This window comes from Durio zibethinus, chromosome 6 (genome assembly GCF_047325235.1).
Source record: "Durio zibethinus cultivar Kanyao isolate XHJ-2024 chromosome 6, ASM4732523v1, whole genome shotgun sequence".
NCBI lineage: Eukaryota > Viridiplantae > Streptophyta > Magnoliopsida > Malvales > Malvaceae > Durio > Durio zibethinus.
Window position 1 is genome coordinate 11,313,494 of NC_143167.1, and position 21,540 is coordinate 11,335,033.

General features: G+C 30.7%; 2 protein-coding genes across 2 annotated transcripts; both read right to left on the bottom strand.

Annotated features, from left to right (window-relative positions):
* Positions 1-9,788: 9,788 nt before the first annotated feature.
* LOC111284325 (uncharacterized) lies at positions 9,789-16,482 on the bottom strand. The gene is made up of 4 exons (XM_089762126.1): positions 16,270-16,482; positions 12,396-12,457; positions 12,164-12,234; positions 9,789-10,381 (listed from the first exon to the last, which is right to left on the bottom strand). Coding segments are annotated over exons 2-4 (429 nt in total). The 5' UTR covers positions 12,398-12,457; positions 16,270-16,482; the 3' UTR covers positions 9,789-10,025.
* LOC149518424 (uncharacterized) lies at positions 15,808-19,572 on the bottom strand. Its single transcript, XM_089761565.1, is given in 6 exon segments — positions 15,808-15,995; positions 16,482-16,599; positions 17,022-17,497; positions 18,649-18,773; positions 19,001-19,058; positions 19,288-19,572. Coding segments are annotated over 6 exon segments (1,128 nt in total). The 3' UTR covers positions 15,808-15,929.
* Between the last annotated feature and the right edge of the window lie 1,968 nt (positions 19,573-21,540).

Genomic DNA, 21,540 nt, shown 5'->3' on the forward strand with positions numbered 1-21,540 from the left:
TCACGTTAGGATTTATTTTTGCAAAAATGATCCTGACCTAATGGAACAAAAAGAGATAATCGATCAAAAACCAGACTCAATCGTAAACTGACTCGAGTTGGCTAAAGAGCTCATGACAATTTTGTTCTAGAACAACATTCTTAAAAAATACATAAAGATCAGAGCCAAGCTCTAACATAAAAGCCAACTAATTCAACTCACAAAAGATAATGTTAACCTGTTTGCTTGGATATTATTCGATATGCCTAAAATTGATACTGAAGTGATGGTCCATAGATTACACACTAATCCTGAGGTCAAACCAGTTCAGCAAAAGAAAAAAACTTTTACACTCAAAATATAATAGGCCATTGAGGAAGAAATTGATAAATTATTGCGAGTTGACTTTATTAGAGAGGTTTACTTTCCTGAGTGGATAGCCAATATGGTCATGATCAAAAGGTATAGCAAAAAATGAAAAATATGTGTGGATTTTATCGACCTAAATAAAGCTTATCCGAAAGATAGCTTTTCCCTCCCTAGCATAGATCGACTAGTAAATGATAGTATCAAGCATAGCCTCCTCAGCTTCATGGATGCTTATTCTAACTATAATTAGATCAAAATATTAAAAGAGGACAAGGACAAAGCAACTTTTATTACTAAGAAAAGCTTTTATTGCTACAAGGTCATGCCTTTCATGTTAAAGAATGTAAGGGTGGCCTATTAAAGATTGGTGAATAAGGTATTCAAAGACTAGATCGATCGCAATATAAAGACATATATAGATAACATGATAGTCAAGAGCAAGAGTTTGATCGAGCATTTGGAGAACCTCAGAGAAACCTTCAACACTTTGAGAAAGTATAATATGAAACTTAACCCAAATAAATATGCTTTTGGGGTTACATTAGGCAAGTTCTTTGGTTACATGATCAACCAAAAAGGGGATAAAAGTGAACCTTGAAAAGTTCAAGTGATCTTAGAAATGAAAGCACTAACCTTGGTAAAAAAGGTGTAGAGGTTAATAGGTAAAATAATCGCACTTAGCCGATTCATTTCCATATCGGTAGAATGATGTCTACCATTTTTTAAAATTTTTAAAAATATCTTTGACTTCGGGTGGATTCCCCAATGCTAAAAATTTTTTGACTAACTCAAAGAGTTCTTATCCTCCTCGGTTATCTTATATAAATCAAAGATTGATGAAATACTGTACTTATACTTGGTCAGTACAGATCATGTTGTCAGCTCGATCTTAGTTTAAAAAGAAGAAGAGAAATAAAGATCAATCTATTTTGTAAGCAAAGTTTTGATAGGGCTTAAAGTTAACTATAATAGTATAGAAAAATTGACCTATTCCTTTATCACTTTGGCCAAGAAACTCAAGCCATACTTTCAAGCCCGAAAACTCAGGCTATACTTTCAAGCCCATACAATCCGCATCCTGATCGATCAGCCACCAAGGCAAGTCTTACAGAAGCCTAAAATGATGGGAAAGCTAATCAAATTAGTAGTAGAGCTTAGCAACTTTGATCTACACTTTTTACCTAAGTTGGCATTAAAATCATAGGTGCTACTAGACTTTGTAGTAGAGCGCATCTCGATACAACCAAAAAGATAATTTGAGAAAAAAACTCTCAAATAAGGATGATTGGAAGCTCTATGTTGACGAATCTACTACAAGTCAGGGTAAAAGAGCCGACCTTATTTTGATCAGTATGAAAAGGCTACAGTACCCATACACCTTAAGATTCAAGCTTAGGGCATCTAACAATGAAACAAAATATAAAGCATTGATAACCTGCCTAAGGTTAGCAACCAAGTTGACTGTTCAACACATAACAGCTTATAGCAAATCCCAACTGGTGGTTGATAAGATAAATAGATAGTTTGGGGCTCGAAAAGATAGAATTCAAAAGTATCTCGATAAAGCACTAACCTTGGTTGCTAGCTTCAAGAAAGTCAAAATGAAAAAAATACCGAGATAAAAAAATTCAATTGCAGACTCCTTGTCTAAATTGGCTTCAAGAGTAGTAATGAAAAGCCTGAACTAAGTTCTAGTAGAAAAACTAGCACATAAAAGCACTAAGAACAAGCTCATGGGACAGGTCACAAAGAAAGAAACCTGGATGACGTCAATTAAAACATACCTGACCATGGGAGTGTTACCTGATGAAAGCGTTTGAGCTAAGACATTAATGAAAAAGGCCTTTCGGTATACAATGATTGAAAGAAAATTACACAAGAGATTCTTTAGCCTACCCTATTTGAGATATATTGATGAAGAAAAAGTAGAGTATGTCCTATGAGAAATCCACGAAGGAATATATGGAAGTCACTTCGGACCTCGACCTTTAGCTTATAAAGTGCTGAGACAAGACTATTAATGGCCTACTATCATGAGGGATGTGATTGAACTGGTGAAAAAATGTAACAAATGTAAGAGATTTGCCCACATATAACATCTTTCCTTAATCGAGCTCACTCCTATCATCAACCCATGGCCATTTATGCAATGAGGAATCGATGTCCTCAGACCAGTCACCCCGACCATAGGTCAAACAAGATTCATCTTGATGGTTTCACAAAATGGTTGGAAGTTAAAGCTCTAGCCACTACCATGAAAGCACAAGTTGATAAATTTGTGTGAAAAAACATAGTCTGCAGAGTCGGATTACCTCAATCTATAATAACGGATAATGGTAAATAATTTAAAAATCCAAGTTCAGGGAATGGTACTCAAATCTTCACATCAACTTTAGGTTTACATCGGTTACCCACCATCAGTTCAACGAACAGGTCGAAAGTTACAAATAAGATAATATTAAAAGCTCTGAAAAAAAGCTCAATGCAGTAAAAAAAAAGTGAGTTGACGAACTATGGGGAGTTCTATGGACTTTGAGAACAACCACAAAGGTGCCCACTGGTGAAACCCCATTTCACTTGGCATTTGGAACAGAGGCCATAGTGCTGGTTGAGATTAGCCTACCAAACTTAAGAAAAAGCTTTCATGGGGTTGTCGCTAAGCCATGAAAGCCATGAAAATGCTTTTTTTTTGGAATTTAAAAGCAAACGACATTTTCTCAATAAGGAGCACATACCACTAGATGGTTGATGATCAGAAGAAGAATAGTGAAGACACCAGTGTTATGGCATAACCAGAACGGGAAAAGAGTTTTTGGATAAAACTGTAGAATCTTAAAATTCCAAGCAAAATCAAAATAGTCTATTAGAGCCTTAATAAAGGTTTCGTGCTAGTGTATACTCAGTTAAGGAGAAAAGGGATTGAAGCTAATGTTGCATGCCCAAAATGTGGACAACAAAAAAAGACCATTGGGCGCATCTTATGGGATTACGAAAGTATTAAGGATGTTTGAGGTGCACAAAATATGGGAACTAGATGGAGTGAAGTTGATTGAAATGTCGAAAAGGGTTGGCTGACAAATATAACTGAAAAATGGACAATGATAGCTTCAAACGAGGATTGGTCTTATAGTGGGCAACATGGCATCAAAGGAATTAGGTAGTGAACGGAGAGGACTACAGAACACTAGTTCTTGTGAGATAGTTTGCAAGGAGTTACCTGCATGATTATAGACAAGCTATCTAGATGCAAGAATAATGACAATCAAACTAGTTGTAAGGTGGAAACTGTCACCTTATGGCCAGGTAAATATCAACTTTGATGGAGCTCTTAATTGAGAAGCAAAAACTGGTGGCATTTTCTTCAGCTTCTTGGCCTAGTGGCCAAGAATGCCTTAAGAAGACACCAAGGCTAGGGTTCCCAGCCTCCCCCCTTCCCCTTGTTACAGGGCTCTGCCCCCTTAAAAAACCAAAAAAAAAAAAAAAATTAGTGGCATTGAAGCTATTGCTAGGGATGATAAGAGAGATTTCTTAGGGGAGTGGATTGAGTTCTTGACCCTATCATCATCAAAATCTTAGCTGCGGCAAAGGTAGTGGAGCTTGTAAAAACCCTGGCCTTGGAAAAAATATGTCTTGAAAAGAATGCCATATGAGTGATTAATGGATGTAAGATGGTTGTCGAAGATCTATCTTATGTTGGGAAAATCTTGTCCGAAGTAAGGAAAGTAGGAAGTTCATTTAAATTCTTCACAGCAGATCATGTGAAGAGAGACATAAACAGAATAGCTGATTTTTTAATTAAATATGCTCTTAATGTAAGTTGAGAAGAGAGATGGATAATAGGGGAATGCCCCTCCATTATTTAAAGTTTGGTTATATTTGACTATCTTTATTTGAGTTAATACTAATTTCTACTTCCAAAAAAAAAAGTTATGGCTTGCAAAAATATTATAATTTTGTCCAAAAAACGAATTTATAGTATTGCTCATAAACAATTATAAAAGTTTTATTATTTAGTTATTGAATACATTAGGCAAAATAATATGAAAAATTATAATTTGAAGAATTATAACTTTTTTTCACTTTATCTATTATTTATATTTATTATTTGGTTTTTTTTCAATATTATTTGGTTATTTAATATGTCAAGTAAACAAATATGAAAATTTTGTAATTTAAAGAATTATCATTTTTCTAGTAAAAAAGGTATAAAATTACTTATTGCAATTTTTAGTTACAAAAGCCTTCCATTTTGTTATTAGCTATTTTTTTCAACTTTTTCATTTATGTTATGTTAAGTGTTTTCATGATTATGCATAAAAAATTTTATTTAATTTTTTACTTTCATTTCTTTGGCGATGATATTGGTATGGTAATTATTATTAAAACATAAATTTTGATTTTCATGAGAGCAATTATATTTCGATAGGATTCTAAAATAAAAAAAAAAAATAGAAAGTTAATACTTTAAGAAAAAATAACGAAAATAAATAATTCAATTGATAAAAATATGTAATGGATAATTTCTTAAAAATAAAATGATAAATTGATATGAATATTTAATTCAATTATTTTTGAAATATTTTTATATATAAAAGATATAACATATAAATATAAATATAAATATAAAAATCAAATCTTTTATATAAGTATTGCAGATGTACGGGTGAACACAATTTGAGCTCTAATTCCACGTGTCAACATCCCATTGGTCTCTTTTTATTTTGCTTTTTTAACATTTTTACTTTTGAAGCTGTTGTACGGGCTTTTCTTATATTCACATGCCGCGTGTCACTTTTCCATTGGTCCTTTTATTTTTCCTTTATTTCATTTTTTTAACTTTTTTCTTTTAAAAAATTATACAGTATATGTCTGTGAAGATTGTCCACATGCCACGTGTCAACCCTTCCATTGGTTCATTTTATTTTTTTGCTTTTTTCGCTTTTTCTTTCTTATCTTTTTTTTTTTTACTTTTTTTATTTTAAAAAATTTAGTAAATTTTTAAAAATTATAATATATATATTTATGAAGATTGCATTTTTATATGTGAGATACATTATACCAAACTTTTTTTTTATTTTCTTTTGTATCTTTTTTTATTTTCTTTTTTTAAAATATAAAATAATTAAGATTCTTTTTATTCTTTTTCAGCACACTTGAATAATGTCCAGTCTGCAATCTGATTTTATTTTAACTATTGCATGTCATTTTTTGGGTTTTTTCTTTTTTTTTTTTAAATTTTTTAATTTTTATCATTGGGACTCTTTTTTTTTTATTTTAAAAAAGTGTAGGTCCCACATTTTTAATCTATTTTTGATTTTATTATTTTATCTTTTTTTTAATTTTCTTTTTTTTTATATTTAATAATTTATAAACATATATTTTTTAAAAAAATATTTTTGTGGGGCTCACTTATACAATTTTTTTTTTACTTTTTAAAAATTTTTTCAAACAATATTTATTATTTTATTTTAAAATTCATTTGTTAGTAAGGGTACAAAACATGTTTAGTTTTCTTTTTTTTTTTTAATTTTACTTTTTATTTTTTACATAATTGAAAATTTATTTTTGATTTAAATTTTTGTTGGAACTATTTTATATCAATGATATACAACATGTTAAGTCAATTTAATTTTTTCATTTTTTCCATTATGTTTTTAATATTTAATGTTTTTTTATATTTTGACTTTTTTAATATGGTTGCTTGATATTATTAGAAATATATGTTTGATTTTTTATATTTTTTAAATTTGATATTTTTAAGAAAATTATATTAATGAATGTGTAGGCTTCATATAAGAAATTGATTTTTTTTGGAAATTTTTTAGCTTTATTTTTTAATTCATAATATAAAATTTTCGATAAGAGCTCATTATTATTGATGTCAAGTGCGAATTCAATTTTTTTAGAAATAATCATAATATTTTTTTAATTACTTAATAATTAAATTACATGCATCTAAATTGATTATGATGTCCATTTTTTATGATTGATTAAAATAACTATAGAGAGTTTTAAATGCACCCCCGTTTTTACTCTATAGACTCTTACTTTTTTTTAAAAATAATTTTTATGAGCAAAATTACTTAAATATTCTTCTTGCAAGTTTTCGGATATGCACTGTTTTCAAAAAATCATAATACTTCTAGAAAATAAATTTTCTAGAAACCATAACACTTCTCGAAAAATGCATTTTTTGAAAAGGTATAACACTTCTTGAAAATGCATTTTTATACCTTTTCAAAAATATATTTTCGAGAAGACATAACACTTCTTAGAAATATATTTTTAATAAACCATAACATTTCTTGAAAATACATTTCCAAGAGTGAAATTTTATGAAAAATTTACAAAAAAAAATTTGTTAAAATTATTTGTAAATAAGTGTAATAAAAAAAGTTATTATTAAATAATAATAAATTTTAAAATTAATAAAAAATTATTTTTATTTTTTTGATTTTAGAAATGCACATCGCCTTTGAATATGATGATTATATGTTTGCTGAGATTTTTTATGACATTTCAAAAATTAAGAAAAATAGAAAAAAAATTATCATTGCCATGTCCTCAGTCTCATACAAATTTGAGAATCAGTAGGAAAGATATTGAAAGAATTGGAACTAATTCAAAGTTGAAAAGTTTTTAACCATTATTGCATGCTTATGAATAAAGAGGCAATAATACTATTGGACATTACACAATTTTATCAAAATCTAATATGCTAATTAGAGAAATCTATTATGATAAGTAGATAAAGATATTTCTCTAAAGAGTTCAGTTTAATTAAAACTATTATAAAATTTTAATAATCGATACATAAAATATTTATTAAAAAATGATGAATTTTAAATTTATAAAAAAAATTATATTTTCTATTATATTTTTAATTTAATTAAGTTCTCATAAGATATTATTTTTTCTCTAACAATAACTTTTTCATTACACTTATTTATAAATAATTCTAATAAAAATTTTCTTTTTTATAATTTTTTTATAAAATTTCACTTCAACACTTTCAAAAATTCATTTCCGGGAAGTGTTATGACATTTTGAAAATACTTTTTTGAAAAGTGTTATGATTTCTTGGAAATGTATTTTCGAGAAGTGTAATGACTTCTTAGATATGCATTTTTGAGAAATATTATGACTTCTCGAAAGTTTATTTCTAAGAAGTATTATGACTTATCGAAAGTGTATTTTTTAAAGTTGTAAAATTTTTGAGAAAGGTGTTTTAGTAATTTCATTTATAAAAACTTTGAAAATAAAAAGTGAAAGTGTATAAAGCAAAAATAGTGGTGCAAATAGAATTCCCCAATAACTACAATGCCCCCTCTAGATATAATTACTAAAAATACCCTTCATACTATAATTGATCAAAATTATTTTAATGCCACACTTACTATATCTACGAAAATATTTCTCATATAATAATTTGTCAAAATTACTATAATACAATTTTAAAATAATTATGACAATGCATTCTCATGATAATTACGAAAATACCTTCATATTATAATTTGCTAAAATTACTATAATACCTTTCTAAGTTTAATTATGAAAATACGCTTTTAATTACTTTATGATTGCTCATTAAATTTTTACATTCATATAATAATACGAAGTTAATCTCTTTAGAAATGATCATAATGCCATTTTAATTACTTGACAATTAAATTACATGCATTCAAATTGATTGTAATACCTTTCTTTCTATGATTAACTAAAATTATTATACTATTTTTAACATAATTACATAAATACCTTCTTATTATAATTAGCCAATATTACTCTAATACCCCTACAATCATAATTACGAAAATTTTCTCTTACCATAATTATGTAAATACCCCTCATATTAGGATTTGTCAAAATTACTTTAATACCTTTTAAGCATAATTACAAAAATGTCCTCTTATCATAATTATAAAAATATCCCTTCATATTATAAGTGATTTATAAGTGATTAAAATTTCTATAATAACTTCTAACCACAATTATAAAAAATGCCCTTTTGATTGCTTTATATAATGTCTTGTACCATAATTATGAAAATACCTCTCATATTATAATTAGCCAAAATTTTTATAATACCTTATTAGCATAATTGCAAAATTACCCTTTTTATTGCTTTATAATTATGCATTAAATTTTAACATCTATACAATAATATGAAATTAATCTCTTTAGAAATAATCATAATGCCTTTTTTAATTATTTGTAATTGAATTACATATATGGCCATTTTTCTATGATTAACTAAAGTTACTATGATGTCACTCTTGTCATGTTTACTAAAATACCTCTCTTACCATAATAGGTCAAAGTTAATATAATATCCTTTCAACCATAATTGTGAAAATACCCTCCTATCATCATTTGTCTAAATTACTATAATATCTTTTCTATCATAATTATAAAAATATCAATAATATTATAATTTACTAAAATTATTATAATACCCTTTTACTATAATTACAAAATACCTTTTTTATTGCTTCATAATTACGTATTAAATTTTAACATCCATATAATTATATGAAAGTGATTCATTTGAAAATGATCGTAATACCTTTTTAATTACTTGATAATTGAATGATATATCATCCAAATCAATTGTAACACTCATTCTATAATTAACTAAAATAACTATAATATTCGTTTTAATATAATTATTAAAATATCTCTTTTACTATAATTGGTCAAAGTTGCTATATTGCTCATATAATCATAATTATAAAAATACCCTTCTATCATCATTAACTAAAATTACTATAATACTCCTCTTATCATATTAAAATTATTGATTTTTTTTTTTAAATTAAGTTAAACAAGTAATGATATTAGTAAGCTTTCATTCCATGAGTAGATGAGTTTGAATTTGATAATTAATCAATGTTGATAATAAATAAATATTGTCTCGATTTTTTGATTTGTCATGAATGTATTATTAGATTTTAATTTAATTTATATAATTTTTTAAAAATAATCTCTTCTATTTAAAATAAAACCCGATACCTATCTAATTACAATTAAATGACACAATTCGAGCATCATTATTTTTATTTTTTTCAAAAAATTATATTTTTCAAAAAAACTAAAAACAACAAAATACTAAAAATATTTATTTTTTATTATTAAATAAAAACATATAATTTTTATTTTATCAAAATAAAAATATTTGCAAGTGAATGTATTTCCTACTCGAAGTGTGAGGTCAAATAATTCTTTCTCAAAAAAAAAAAAAAAAAGGCTATGATTTATAAACCAACGCACTTTTTTCGTGCATTTGTTTATATACATATGTTCCTAATTTATCCAAAAAAAAAAAAAAAGTCAGAAATTACTTTTCGGAATGTTTAGACTATGCATGAACCAAAATATAAGGGCTGGAAATACACAACATGCAGCATTAATATAGACAACTTTACCTAAAAATAAGAATAATAATAATAATGACATAGACCCAACACATTCTAACAAGCTCTATAAATTAAAATTTCTGAAACATCCTCAGGAATCATAAACAAGACAAACTGATAAACCAACGTTTGGAGATAATTATTAAGTTTAGTTTGCTTAATGCAGTTTTGCATTTAGCATTTACTTTATGTCATCAAATTTCTGTAGTTTTTTTAAGCTTAATTGAACTAAATTATAACCTTCATGAATGATATATATCTTCACTCACTGAACAGATCTTCACCTACTGACTTTCCATTAGTATTTTGCTCAATCTCATTCAACTTTGAAGGGCTAGTCATTAGACTTCGGACGTCATCATAAATGCTGGTTAAGCTCCTTGTCTTAACTTTCTTATTCTTAATGGAGGAGCCAGATAAGTAATGTTCCTGATCTTCTGCTTTGTTTTTGTATTTCAATCCACAGCTGCCATTAGCAAAACCACGTCTGGATGATCCTACCTCCATCCACAATGAGGCATCAGTCCTTTTCTTCCGACCAGCACTGCCACCAATCCTCATGGTGGTTTCAGCTTTTCCATCTTTGCTGTTCCCCAGAAATATCCCTTTTGCATCACCTAATAAACAAATTTAAAGCAAACAATCCATGAAACAAAGTTTCAGTACGCTAGCTGCAGGATCAAACGTAGGAGGAATAAAACAGTAGCAGCTCAAGAGTCTCAATTATCATTACATGAAACAAGACTCAAAAATACATATATATTGAACCTGAAATTTAGCTCAGTTGATTCATGTGATTACTTTTAAGAGATAACTTGCAATTCTTTCTCATATTCTTAGACTACGGCCTCTTTTGTAAAAAACAAAAAGGCATACTTTTTTTTTTTTGGTACAGAGGATGCGCATATATACTTTATGCAAGTGATTGCATAACATCCTTCTTTGCATGCATGTATCTGTTGAAAAATCAATTTTACAAGTTTGGCACATTGAAATGAACCTAGAATTCATGAACCATCATGTCTTTTCTTGGATTAGCACATATATTGAAATGAACGTAAAATAAAGAGGTCATATATTTCACTTTCAGCTCCAGCATCAACCAAGGATGAAGAGGTAAGGATTGAACTTTTCATATTACAGTTTACTTTATTTTTTTTCACAACATTTCTTTCTTAAGAGACATCAAAAGTTTCTATTGCGAATCGAGAAGAATATCCAAATTTAGATCTTTGCAGCTCTAACAATGGATGCTAAAGGCCAAAAATAACATGCCAAATCTAAATTATATATCCCATTCTACAGCTCACAATTGTAAAGGTGACTTGCCGGAAAAAGAAAATACTTACCTAATAAAGGATTGCCTAGTAATCTCCGATAAATTAATATCCATAACCAAGGCAAATTAGACATGCATTTGTAGTTTGCAAAATTTACCCTATGGTATCTTTTCTGTTGGACTGTATACCCTGATCTTTTTTACATTCACGTACAGATTACAAAACTTCAAGCAGTAGCTCCATTCATGAAAGCATTCATGAGGAAAAGGATGCACTCTACTCCTACAGTAATCTAACAAAAACAAACTTTGCCTGAGAAAACTATATGTACTTGTATGAGACCAAACAGTCAGAATCTAATAAAACAAATGTTAGCCTACTCATGATTCCTCACTGTACGGAGAATCTGATTTTACTTCTTTAATATGCTGATCTATAGAAGTTATATGAAACTGAATAAATAAATAAATAAATAAATAATATATACATATATACACACACATATATATAATGTATCTAACTATCAAAATTTTTAGGATTCTTGTAAATTTTTTAAGATTTTTGAAACAAGCAGTCATTTTAGAAAGTGTTCTGAATGCTAATAGTGTGTGAAAAACAGAAATTCGTACTTATAATGTACCAATAGGAAAATCATGCTTTTGAAATGCATTCTCTTTCCTTCAAAATGCAATATATCTTAAAGAGACTCAGAGCCTATAAATTTGGTACTGGCCATTAAAGTAGCAATCAAAAAACAGCCGGCTACATACTTTCTGTTTCCGAGACAACATTCAGCACTTAGAAGTATCATTGGTTATTTTTGCAGCTGTATATATAAGGGGAAAAAGGAAAAATAAACTAAAAAAATTACCATTAAGGGTCGAAGTGAAGATATTTCAGTACTATTTGATGACAAAGGTAGCAGTCATTGAAGGGTTTTACTTACCTGATAGTTAGAAGTTTTTTAGACTTCTTTAAATGGAAATTATATCATAATTGAGCATTACTACCAACTTTCCCTCTTGATGTACAAATGGAAAAGTTTATAGTCACTAACTTCTGGAGGCACGAAAAAAACTGAATTTTAAAACAACTTTAAACCTTAGAAAGAAAGCATACCTTTAAAGGAAGAAGATGAACCAGTTCTCCCCTTAGTGTTTACTATAGCAGTACCAGAGTAATTTCCCTTCCTACATCATCAAAATTAAGCTTGTTAATCTATGGTAATAAGATGAAATGCACGTTTTTTACGCACTCTTAATCCCAAGCACATGAATATTGTTCATTAAATTATCAGTTCTAATATACCATTGGATAAATAAATTTAGTAGGTTGAGAATCAAAATTTTACATTTGAGAATTAGAGAAGAGATCAAATATCTGTTTTCCAGCGTTTCCACCTCGTTCAATGGCCTATACAAAAAATCTTATTAAATCAAAATTAGCAAATGATAAAATATCCAACCTTTGCAGTAAAATGAGTGGTAGAAGTTGATTAAAGGGCATAGGCCTAGGAGTAGATATAGAAAATCAACTGTTGCATAATTGAAGACAAAGATCAGAACGACTGATGATGGAAACTTAGCAGCTCTATAAGATCCTTAATAGATCAACATTTCATGAATAATGAACTCCAAGAAATGAAAATTTGTGAAGCACAGAAAAATGATAAGGCAACATAAGGAAAAGATCTGAATGAATAGAAATCACGAAAGAAAACCATTTTTTGGCTTGGATTTTTTAGTTCCAACAGACTCTTCTTGTTCCTTTCATTTCTTGCCTGAATTTCAGTGACAGTTTCTCCATTACTGACAGAGTTGGTGTTGGAATGTTCCTCTTGCACATGGGGCCGGATAGTACAATTATTATAGGCATAGGATGAATATCCAAGCAGCCTGTGTGCTTCTGCCATTATAGACTGCCAATCATTGAGCACCTTTTCTGGTGCTTCTCTAGCTCTTCCTTCATCACGTGCTGGAAAAGAGGATACTTCCATTCCTTCTTGCCGAGATGGAAGTTCTTTACATGAAGCGACTAAGCTTTGTATGATTGGAAATGATGGATATCTCTTTCTAATCCTCATTTTCATATTTCAGACAGAACAGAAAAAACAAAAAAGTTTGTATTTAAAAAAGATTATGAGTTCTTGCATAAAATTTTGAGTTTGGTTTATTAATGTCATTAAGACAAGTAAAATCAATTAAGGAATGTGATAAAAGAATGGGAGAGAGTTCTCTCTGTCACTCTTTTGCTCTTTCCTGCTCTTGACATATATTAATTATCTGTACTTAGAGCTCATTTATTCATTAATGATGAGTAACTGTTGCTATGAAGTCACAGTTTATGCAGCCATCAATTGCAAACTAGGTTCATTTTATCTCAATTCTTACAAAATGATTACAATTTGAGTACTCCGCACATTTGACAATGCAAATGAACAACACATTGCTGTCTATACCTAAGAGACAACATTTGGCAGCATTGAGGTTTTGCTTGGTAGGAACGATGGAAAACTTGTTCATCCGATGATTAAAATTCATAACCACTATCCTATTTTATAGTTTAAACATTAGATTAACAAGTTTTTCATCCTTTCTACCAATCAAAGCCTAAGTCAATACAAGAAAAATGATCCTCATCTATATGCAAACATTTGCTTAAAGAGGACAAAGAGTAAGAAAGAGAGAGGGGGGGGTGTTAGGCTTCACCTTATTGCCTCCATAACTTACACGTGTTTCATGATTCCAGGTTCATAATTCAATGATGAGTTACACATGGTACTATTCAGTTGTAAAACAATCAACATTCAAGTTCAAAATAGGGTCCTAGTCAAATTTCCATAATAATTCTTTCAAATGAATTTCTTCTCTTTAACATCTATCTGCCAAGTCTAAATATAGGGAAAAAAAAATCTGACAAGATGCAAATCCTTAATGCAAAAATTAATCATAATTCAGCATATTAGGAAACTTCATAATAATAGTTATTGCAAAAGCTTCCATTCTTGGAAGAACAGATTAGCATGCATTGGCTATACATATAGAGCTTAACCTTTTATTAAGACAGTTTGAACAAAATATAAATAAGCTGAGAAAACATTTGGACTAGTTATTATGAATTTGTTACCAGAAGATCACCAACTCAACAATGATGCATGAAGTATGAAATACCTGAATCATACCCATCCTGAAGGACAACCATTTATCACTCTTATTCTAAAGCAAAACAAGCATTAACAGATAATAGAGACTGTGTTTGTCAAAAAGAGAAGCATATTCCTGCCCTAACATTTATCATCTTTTTATTTTTTTCCCTTACCTGTTTGCATATATTATCTTAACTAATTTATTAGAGCAATGCTACACCTCAAGCGCCCAACTATATGATTGTAGCAGTTTCTCAATTTTCTGCAAGAGTTGAAGACCATCTTCAAAAACTATGTCCTGAGAGTTCTCAAATTTTTAGGAGTCCAACCTCAGGCAAAGCATTAAGTCCAAGATGAAGATAATTGGAGACGAAGCAAACCTAATATAGAATTTAACTATTTTTCTGCAGGAAACTGCTGAAAACATTATTATATGTATTCAAATATATGTAATACGACAAAGAAAATAAAATGTCTTATGTGCAAAATAAAGGATCCAACCGAACCTAATTCACTGAAAGACAAAATAGGGTGTTTTATGTCTCTTTTTTCTTCTCTTTCTTTCTTGTTTTCTTTCTTTTCTTTTTCTTCCACTCATTTCTTCTATGCACAAGGTGGGCAATATTAGATAAGGACTAACTTATTAATCGGGCAATTCAGAACCAAATTATTGCCATAATGACAGCCATTCTTTCTTTCTTTCTTTTTTCTTTTTTTTTTTTTTTTTTTGCATTTATTAAACCATTTTATGATCATGTTATAGTCAAATTAAATATGAAAAATTCAGGTTTGTGGGTTAGCACCCTAGTAAACTATGCACACATTCTTGTTTGTGTTAACCCTAGGACTAGTTGGTATCTGATAAGTTACAAAAATGCTGCATAAGCTTCTGGTTTTCATGATCTGAACCATTAGCATAATGCTATTTGCAGCAAATAGATGACTGACCTCAGGTTTATCCAATAAAAGATGAAAGGTAATGCATAAACTCTCATTACACTCTTTATGACATCTCAAGTGCTACAGCATAAAAACATATGCAAAAATATATTTCAGGAAAGAAGTACATCAAGGCATGTACAACATTATTTATGAAATTGTTACCTCAAGACCTCCACTGAGTCTCACTATACAATTTTAAGAGCAAAATACTTCACAGTTGTTATCAACAGATATATGTTCACGGCAGTCATGCAAGCATATAGCTGTTATTGTGATTTGTCACACTGCTTAGTTATGTGCATCAGAAACGCACATATGGTTCATACAGTATCAATGCAGCTGCCAATATCATCCATCTTACATTCAATTTAATTTCCCTAGTAAATGTACCAAAAAATTTACAGCTAAGTCAGTGCAATTAAACCAACACTTTATGTTGTGAGAAAATGATAAACCAAAAAATCATATAATGTGAATGGGGTTTTAAGCAACTTTTATTCTGTCAAAATGAGAAACCATGCACAAAGTATAAGCAGTAACATAAGATTCAATTAATCATTTGTCCATGATGTTAAATATAAGCAGTAGACAATCTATAACCATGATATCAGATTAATTCTGAATTCTAATAAACTGAATGACCCCATGCAGCCATGGGAACACTAACTTTTCACTGCTCTTTTACGTAAGATTGTCATGCATGGTTTCAAAGATTCAAGTATGTGATTTAAAGTTATAGCCAGTATACTTGGGCAGAACATAAAAGCATGAGACATTATGATTCCATACAGCAAACTGTCACAAGGTAAATGCAGAATGACTTAATATCTTCCTGGGTCTTCCCCTTCTAGGCTTTGTCTTTCTCTATTTATGCAGAATCAAATTCTCATTACCATATTTAATTAAAAAAATAGGATGAAGACGGACAAATTTACAAATAAATGAACATACACACACAAATCGAGTGAATTCATACACAGACATTGGTAAGTAAATCCATGAAACACCCCAAACATGAATGGAGATGTTTCCCAAGTTCCCAACATATAATCTAAAGCACATATTCATGGGGGGGGGGGGGGGGGGGGAGGGGGGAGAGAGAGAGAGAGAGAGAGAGAGAGAGAGAGAGAGAAAGTACTCAAAGTTCCCAACTTGTAGAGAGATTATTCACTCTTCCTTGGTCTCAAAGTTCCCAACTTGTAGAGAGATTATTCACTCTTCCTTGGTCAACCCCGGTTTTTCATTATTTTTGGCTTACCCCTCTTCCGCACTTTAATTCCCATGCACCTTCAGTGTTATTATACTAATGTTATTTAATGGCAGACCAAAAAGAGGTTATGAATGAGAGAGAGAGAGAGAGAGAGAGAGAGAGAGAGAGAGAGAGATAGTACCTATTGTTCCCATTAGCAGTATGCTTACCTCTATTTGACGGCCTTCCTTTTTTGAAGCTTTGTTGCCCACAAACATTCTGTTCATGAGGAATGAGAGACATGTATTGGCAAATAACAAAATCACACAAGAATAACAAATACAATAGGATTAGTATAGGCTGGAGACAAACTATTTTGTGTAGTATTCTTAACTTTACAGTCAAGTGAGCCATTTTAAGGACTTTGCATATTCTTAACATAAATCCTTCAAATACATAGGAGCTAGAATCATCAAAAAAAGATTCTAAGGTAGATGTTTTTCCGTTGAACATCACTTTGTTCAAACTTTTATTATCTCAACCATTTTACACAACAGTTCCTTTGGTTGCAAATTTGATGACAGGCAAATTCCTAGCATCCTATTTAAGAGACAAATTACTTAAGTTTCTTAAAACCAGAACAAAAGTTTAAATTTCACCAGAAAAATTACTTCCTTTGCACAATTCCACAGGATTCTTACTTGATAGACCAGTTAGCATCTCCAGATTGATCACCTTCCTTCCTTTTCTTTCCCCTTCTTGGCTTCTCCTCCATCTCAGCAACCGTATACTCTAAGCCCATTCCTTCCTGCATTCCTTATCCTTCAAACCCCCCATTTTAAGGAGTAATGAAGTATTCACAGTTTACAGGACAACATAGAGTCCGAGTCCTCTTGCTACCATTTTCATCTTCTAAATCTTCCTCAAAAATATTCCCTGGTTCCATTCTTTTTTTTTTTCTCTCTGGTATTGCATCTTCCTTTTTATCTCTTGTCATCTCTGTCTCGTGCTGGTAAGTTTGTTTTTTCTTCTTGTATGGTAAGTTCCCTCCTGTTTCACCATGCTTTGCAACAAACTTAGTTAGAAGTACATGTGAATCAGAAACATGTTTAATTGTTGGTAATATAACAAATTGTTTGTAAGTTTCAAATTCCAACACATCTAGGAAGTTTCCTTTATCCATTCATACCAATTTGCATGTCTAATTGTTCCTCTCAAATCTGTTAAGAACAGAGTGCACTGTTCACTGCTGCACTTAATATGCCAAGCGTCTAGCTCCTAAAGTTGATTTTGAAACAAAAACAAGCTGCAAGCATATAATGTGATTACAATCATGCGTTCTGGATCATTACAGGCAATAAGTTTTATGCATAGGTGAGTAGAATTTCATTCCTGTTACGTTAGTATATTAATATTGCAAACTTATCAATGATGAGTAGAATTGAATTCCTGTTCCATTTGTACATTAATACAACATAAATTTAATATTCTACTGCATTACAACACAGCAGCAATTCACTTAAATAACTAATTATCCTTAAGGTACAACACATTTTTCTTCACTTCCCTTTGATATTTTTGTTATCCATTAAATTCCAAAGAACATAACTAAAATATCTTTACTTTTTCTTGTTAGTGGTATTGTTACAGAACACATTTCTTCAGACTTTCCTTTAATATCCTTGTTATCTATCTAAAATGTCAAAGTATGTAACTAAAAAATTCTCTCATTTTTCTACTGGTAATTACTTCTTCATAACCTCTTTCAAGATCACATCTTGTCCTTCTTTACCAATGATTTATTTTCTAGAAGTTTAAGTCAAACTTGGCTGATTTCTTATAATCCATTGACATATCAAAATGTGATATGCAAATGACGCATGAACATTTTGTATTAATGCCTTCATAAACATAGCTGGAAGCAAATCTTAGCCATGTTAAATCATGCATCAAGCAGTTATCTTCTATAAACAACTTTTAGTTTTTGCCTTGCACACGATGATGCAAGTGATTTAATTAACTAGTAAGGTTCCGGTAATCATAAAGAAAAAGAAAAGAGAAAAGGGACTATCCAAAATAATATCTTAAGATACATCAACAACTATGAAATGAATTTCCAATCAGCCTTTCGACCAAATTTGACATTATTTTTGTCCCAAACAAAGACTGAAAAGAATGTTCAAGAAAATGAAAAAGGTTATATGAGTTGGTTTTCTTTGTTACTACACAAGCAACATTTGTATAACAAGATGAAAGGATTAAGGTGCAATTACAATCAACTAAAATAAAATCCCAACTCCAATACAATGATTTGAATTAAAAAAAAAAAAAATCCAATTTACCTAGTTCAGAGGAAGGAAAAGGCTTTGCAATGTCAAAATTAACTGCACCACTAGAGGCATTTCCATCTCTGTTACTTAACACACCAAAAAAGAAAAAAGGTTCATATAAATCTTTCTATTCTGGAAAAATGATTTTACCATGAGGGATGGAATGCAGGAACATGCATTAAATAAATTGATGACAAGAAAATCTCTCATATAAACAGTGTGGTAGACAGAGTAAGTCGTGCATTCATTGGAAATACTATATCAAATATTCAACTTCACTGACTACACAAGAAATAATGGATATAAAAAGGACATTAAGGAAATTCACTCTTGGTAACTAGCGGACACACAAGGTTCATTGCCTTCATCGGCTTCATCAGCTTGTGCTTCATGTTGTCCTCTCAGGGCCTAACATTAAAATTTGAAGTATAAAAGCCATTTGAACTGTTATTAGCTTATTTAAACTAGCGGGCGTTGACTGCACTTCATTAACCCTATGTAAATAATAATTAAAAAAAAAAAAGAGGAAGTAAAAATGATGGCAGACCAATGGTAAATATGTTTGGAGAGAACATAGAAACAATGTTTATCAAATCCATAAAAGCAAAAATAAAGGGAAAAGTGATAGATTGATTACTTTACTTGATTTCTTCTGCATGCTTTTCTCTTTTTTCTCATCTTGACAATTTATTGTTCTGATTTCCATAGTGATCACCTTCTTCGACTCACCGCATGCTCCTCCTTCAATAATTTGGCATGCAGAATTTTTCAATGGGTAGCACGACCAACCAAGTTGGTGATTGGTTTCTCGAACCAAGAAACGATCATCATAGATCATTTGTGATGGGAGATGCATAGACCTCGATGTAGGATCTGGTGGTGAAGGAGGAAGGAATGGAGGGCGACTGTTACGAATTCGCATTGCTCAAGTGAAACAATTCAGAGTAAGATGCAATAATTACAAATTAATTAATTTTTGAAACAGAATAGGAGAGGATGCTATTATATCAATTCTATCAGGAGCTGCAATATTCAAATTATTGTCAGAGGAAGCCAAGTCCAAATCTGTCTCTAAACTGGGAATTCTCAGTTATCAAATACGTGGAGCTCAACTCTAATGCATTCACAGCACGTGTAGTAACAGAACCTTTTTTACTCAGTTTAGTTAATACACCACACAAGAATGCAAAAAGTAACCCTGTAGATGACAGTATGTATGAAATTATCCCTTTTTATAAGTTAAAGAAAGATTGATCTCATCTTCAACCTATATAAAACACTTTAGTTGAGCTTTACTTGCTTGTCCATAGATATTGTGGAAAAATTTTAAAAAAATATAGTGTGAAAAATTAAGAGTAAAACTAAATGTATATTGAAAAATTGCTCTTCAAAAATTATATAGTATCTTAGATTTATATATAACTAATTTGTGGGTAAACTAGGAAACTAAATATTCCTAAAACTAATCCTATAATTGAGAAATTGTCTATCCTAATTTTTTGTCCAATTTTAGAGATACAAATACTTAATTCTAGAGATTTTAGGGATACAAATACTTAATTTTTGAGATATAAATATAAATATACAGATTATAAAATTATAACTAGCTGTAAATAACTATTTTACTGCACTTTCTCTCAAGCTAGTGAATAGATGTTTTGCATTCTCAACTTAGAAATAATTTCTTGAAATGTTGTACTATTGATGTCACGTGGCCATTACCTTCTTTCCTCAAAATTGGCTTATCAGGATGTGTAATGCCAATGTTTTTATACCTCAGTGATCCCCCTTTCATGTTTGATGTGAGATTGGAGTATCCTACTTACTTCCCTTTGGAGTGCTTCGCGTGACATTCTACCTTATCCAACCTCATGACGCCTTCGTCACAGAGGCTGGCCACCTTGCCTATCCTTCCTCGAAGTGCTTGGCGTGGGTCAAACGGTCCAGAGCCTACTCTGATACCACTTGTCAAAAGCTGACGCTTAAGCTTTAGGCTTATATGGCTTTAGGACTCGGGCATAGACTCATCCGGTATCTCAAATCAGCCTAACTGTCATGATCCTCACCTTCAACTTGTGAGGCGTTTTTTGTGGGACAAAACTGTGAGGCCAAGGGGGCCGAAGCGGATAATACCTCATAAGTTGGTGTGGACCGTGACAGTTAGGCTAATCTGGGATGTCGGATGAGTACATGCCAGGGTTCTGGAGCCTCGCAAGCCTGAAGCTTGAGTCTCGCCCGTGACACTGAGACCTTTAGTCAACACATCTGCAAGTTGACCTTTGGTTGATACATATGGTGTACAAATCAACCCACTATTTAGTTTTTCCTTTATGAAGTGTCAGTCTATTTCAACGTGTTTTGTTCTGTCATGTTGCACATGATTGTCTGCAATACTTAATGCAGACTTGTTATCACAGTAGAGTCTCATTAGTCCATCCTACTTGATCTTCAAGTCTTCTAGGATAATCTTTAACCATAGTAGTTCACAAATTCCTTAAGCCATTGCTCTGAACTCTACTTCAGTACTTGATCTTGCCACCACATTCTATTTTTTACTCCTCCAAGTCACAAGATTAAAACCTAGAAAAGTGTAGTAGCCTGAGGTGGATCTTTTATCAGTTACCAAACCTGCATAATCCGCATATGTATATGCCTCTAGAACCAACCCCGAATTTCTTTTGAACAAGATATCTCTCCCAAGGTTGCTCTTCAAATAGTGTAATACACAATAGATAGCCTGTAGGTGCACTTCTTTAAGACTATGCATAAATGGACTTATCACACTCACAACATATACTATATTAGGTCTAGTATGTGAGAGATAACTGAGTCTTCCAACTAATCTCTAGTACATCTCTTTATCTATAGTAGCATTTTCATTAGCTTCTCT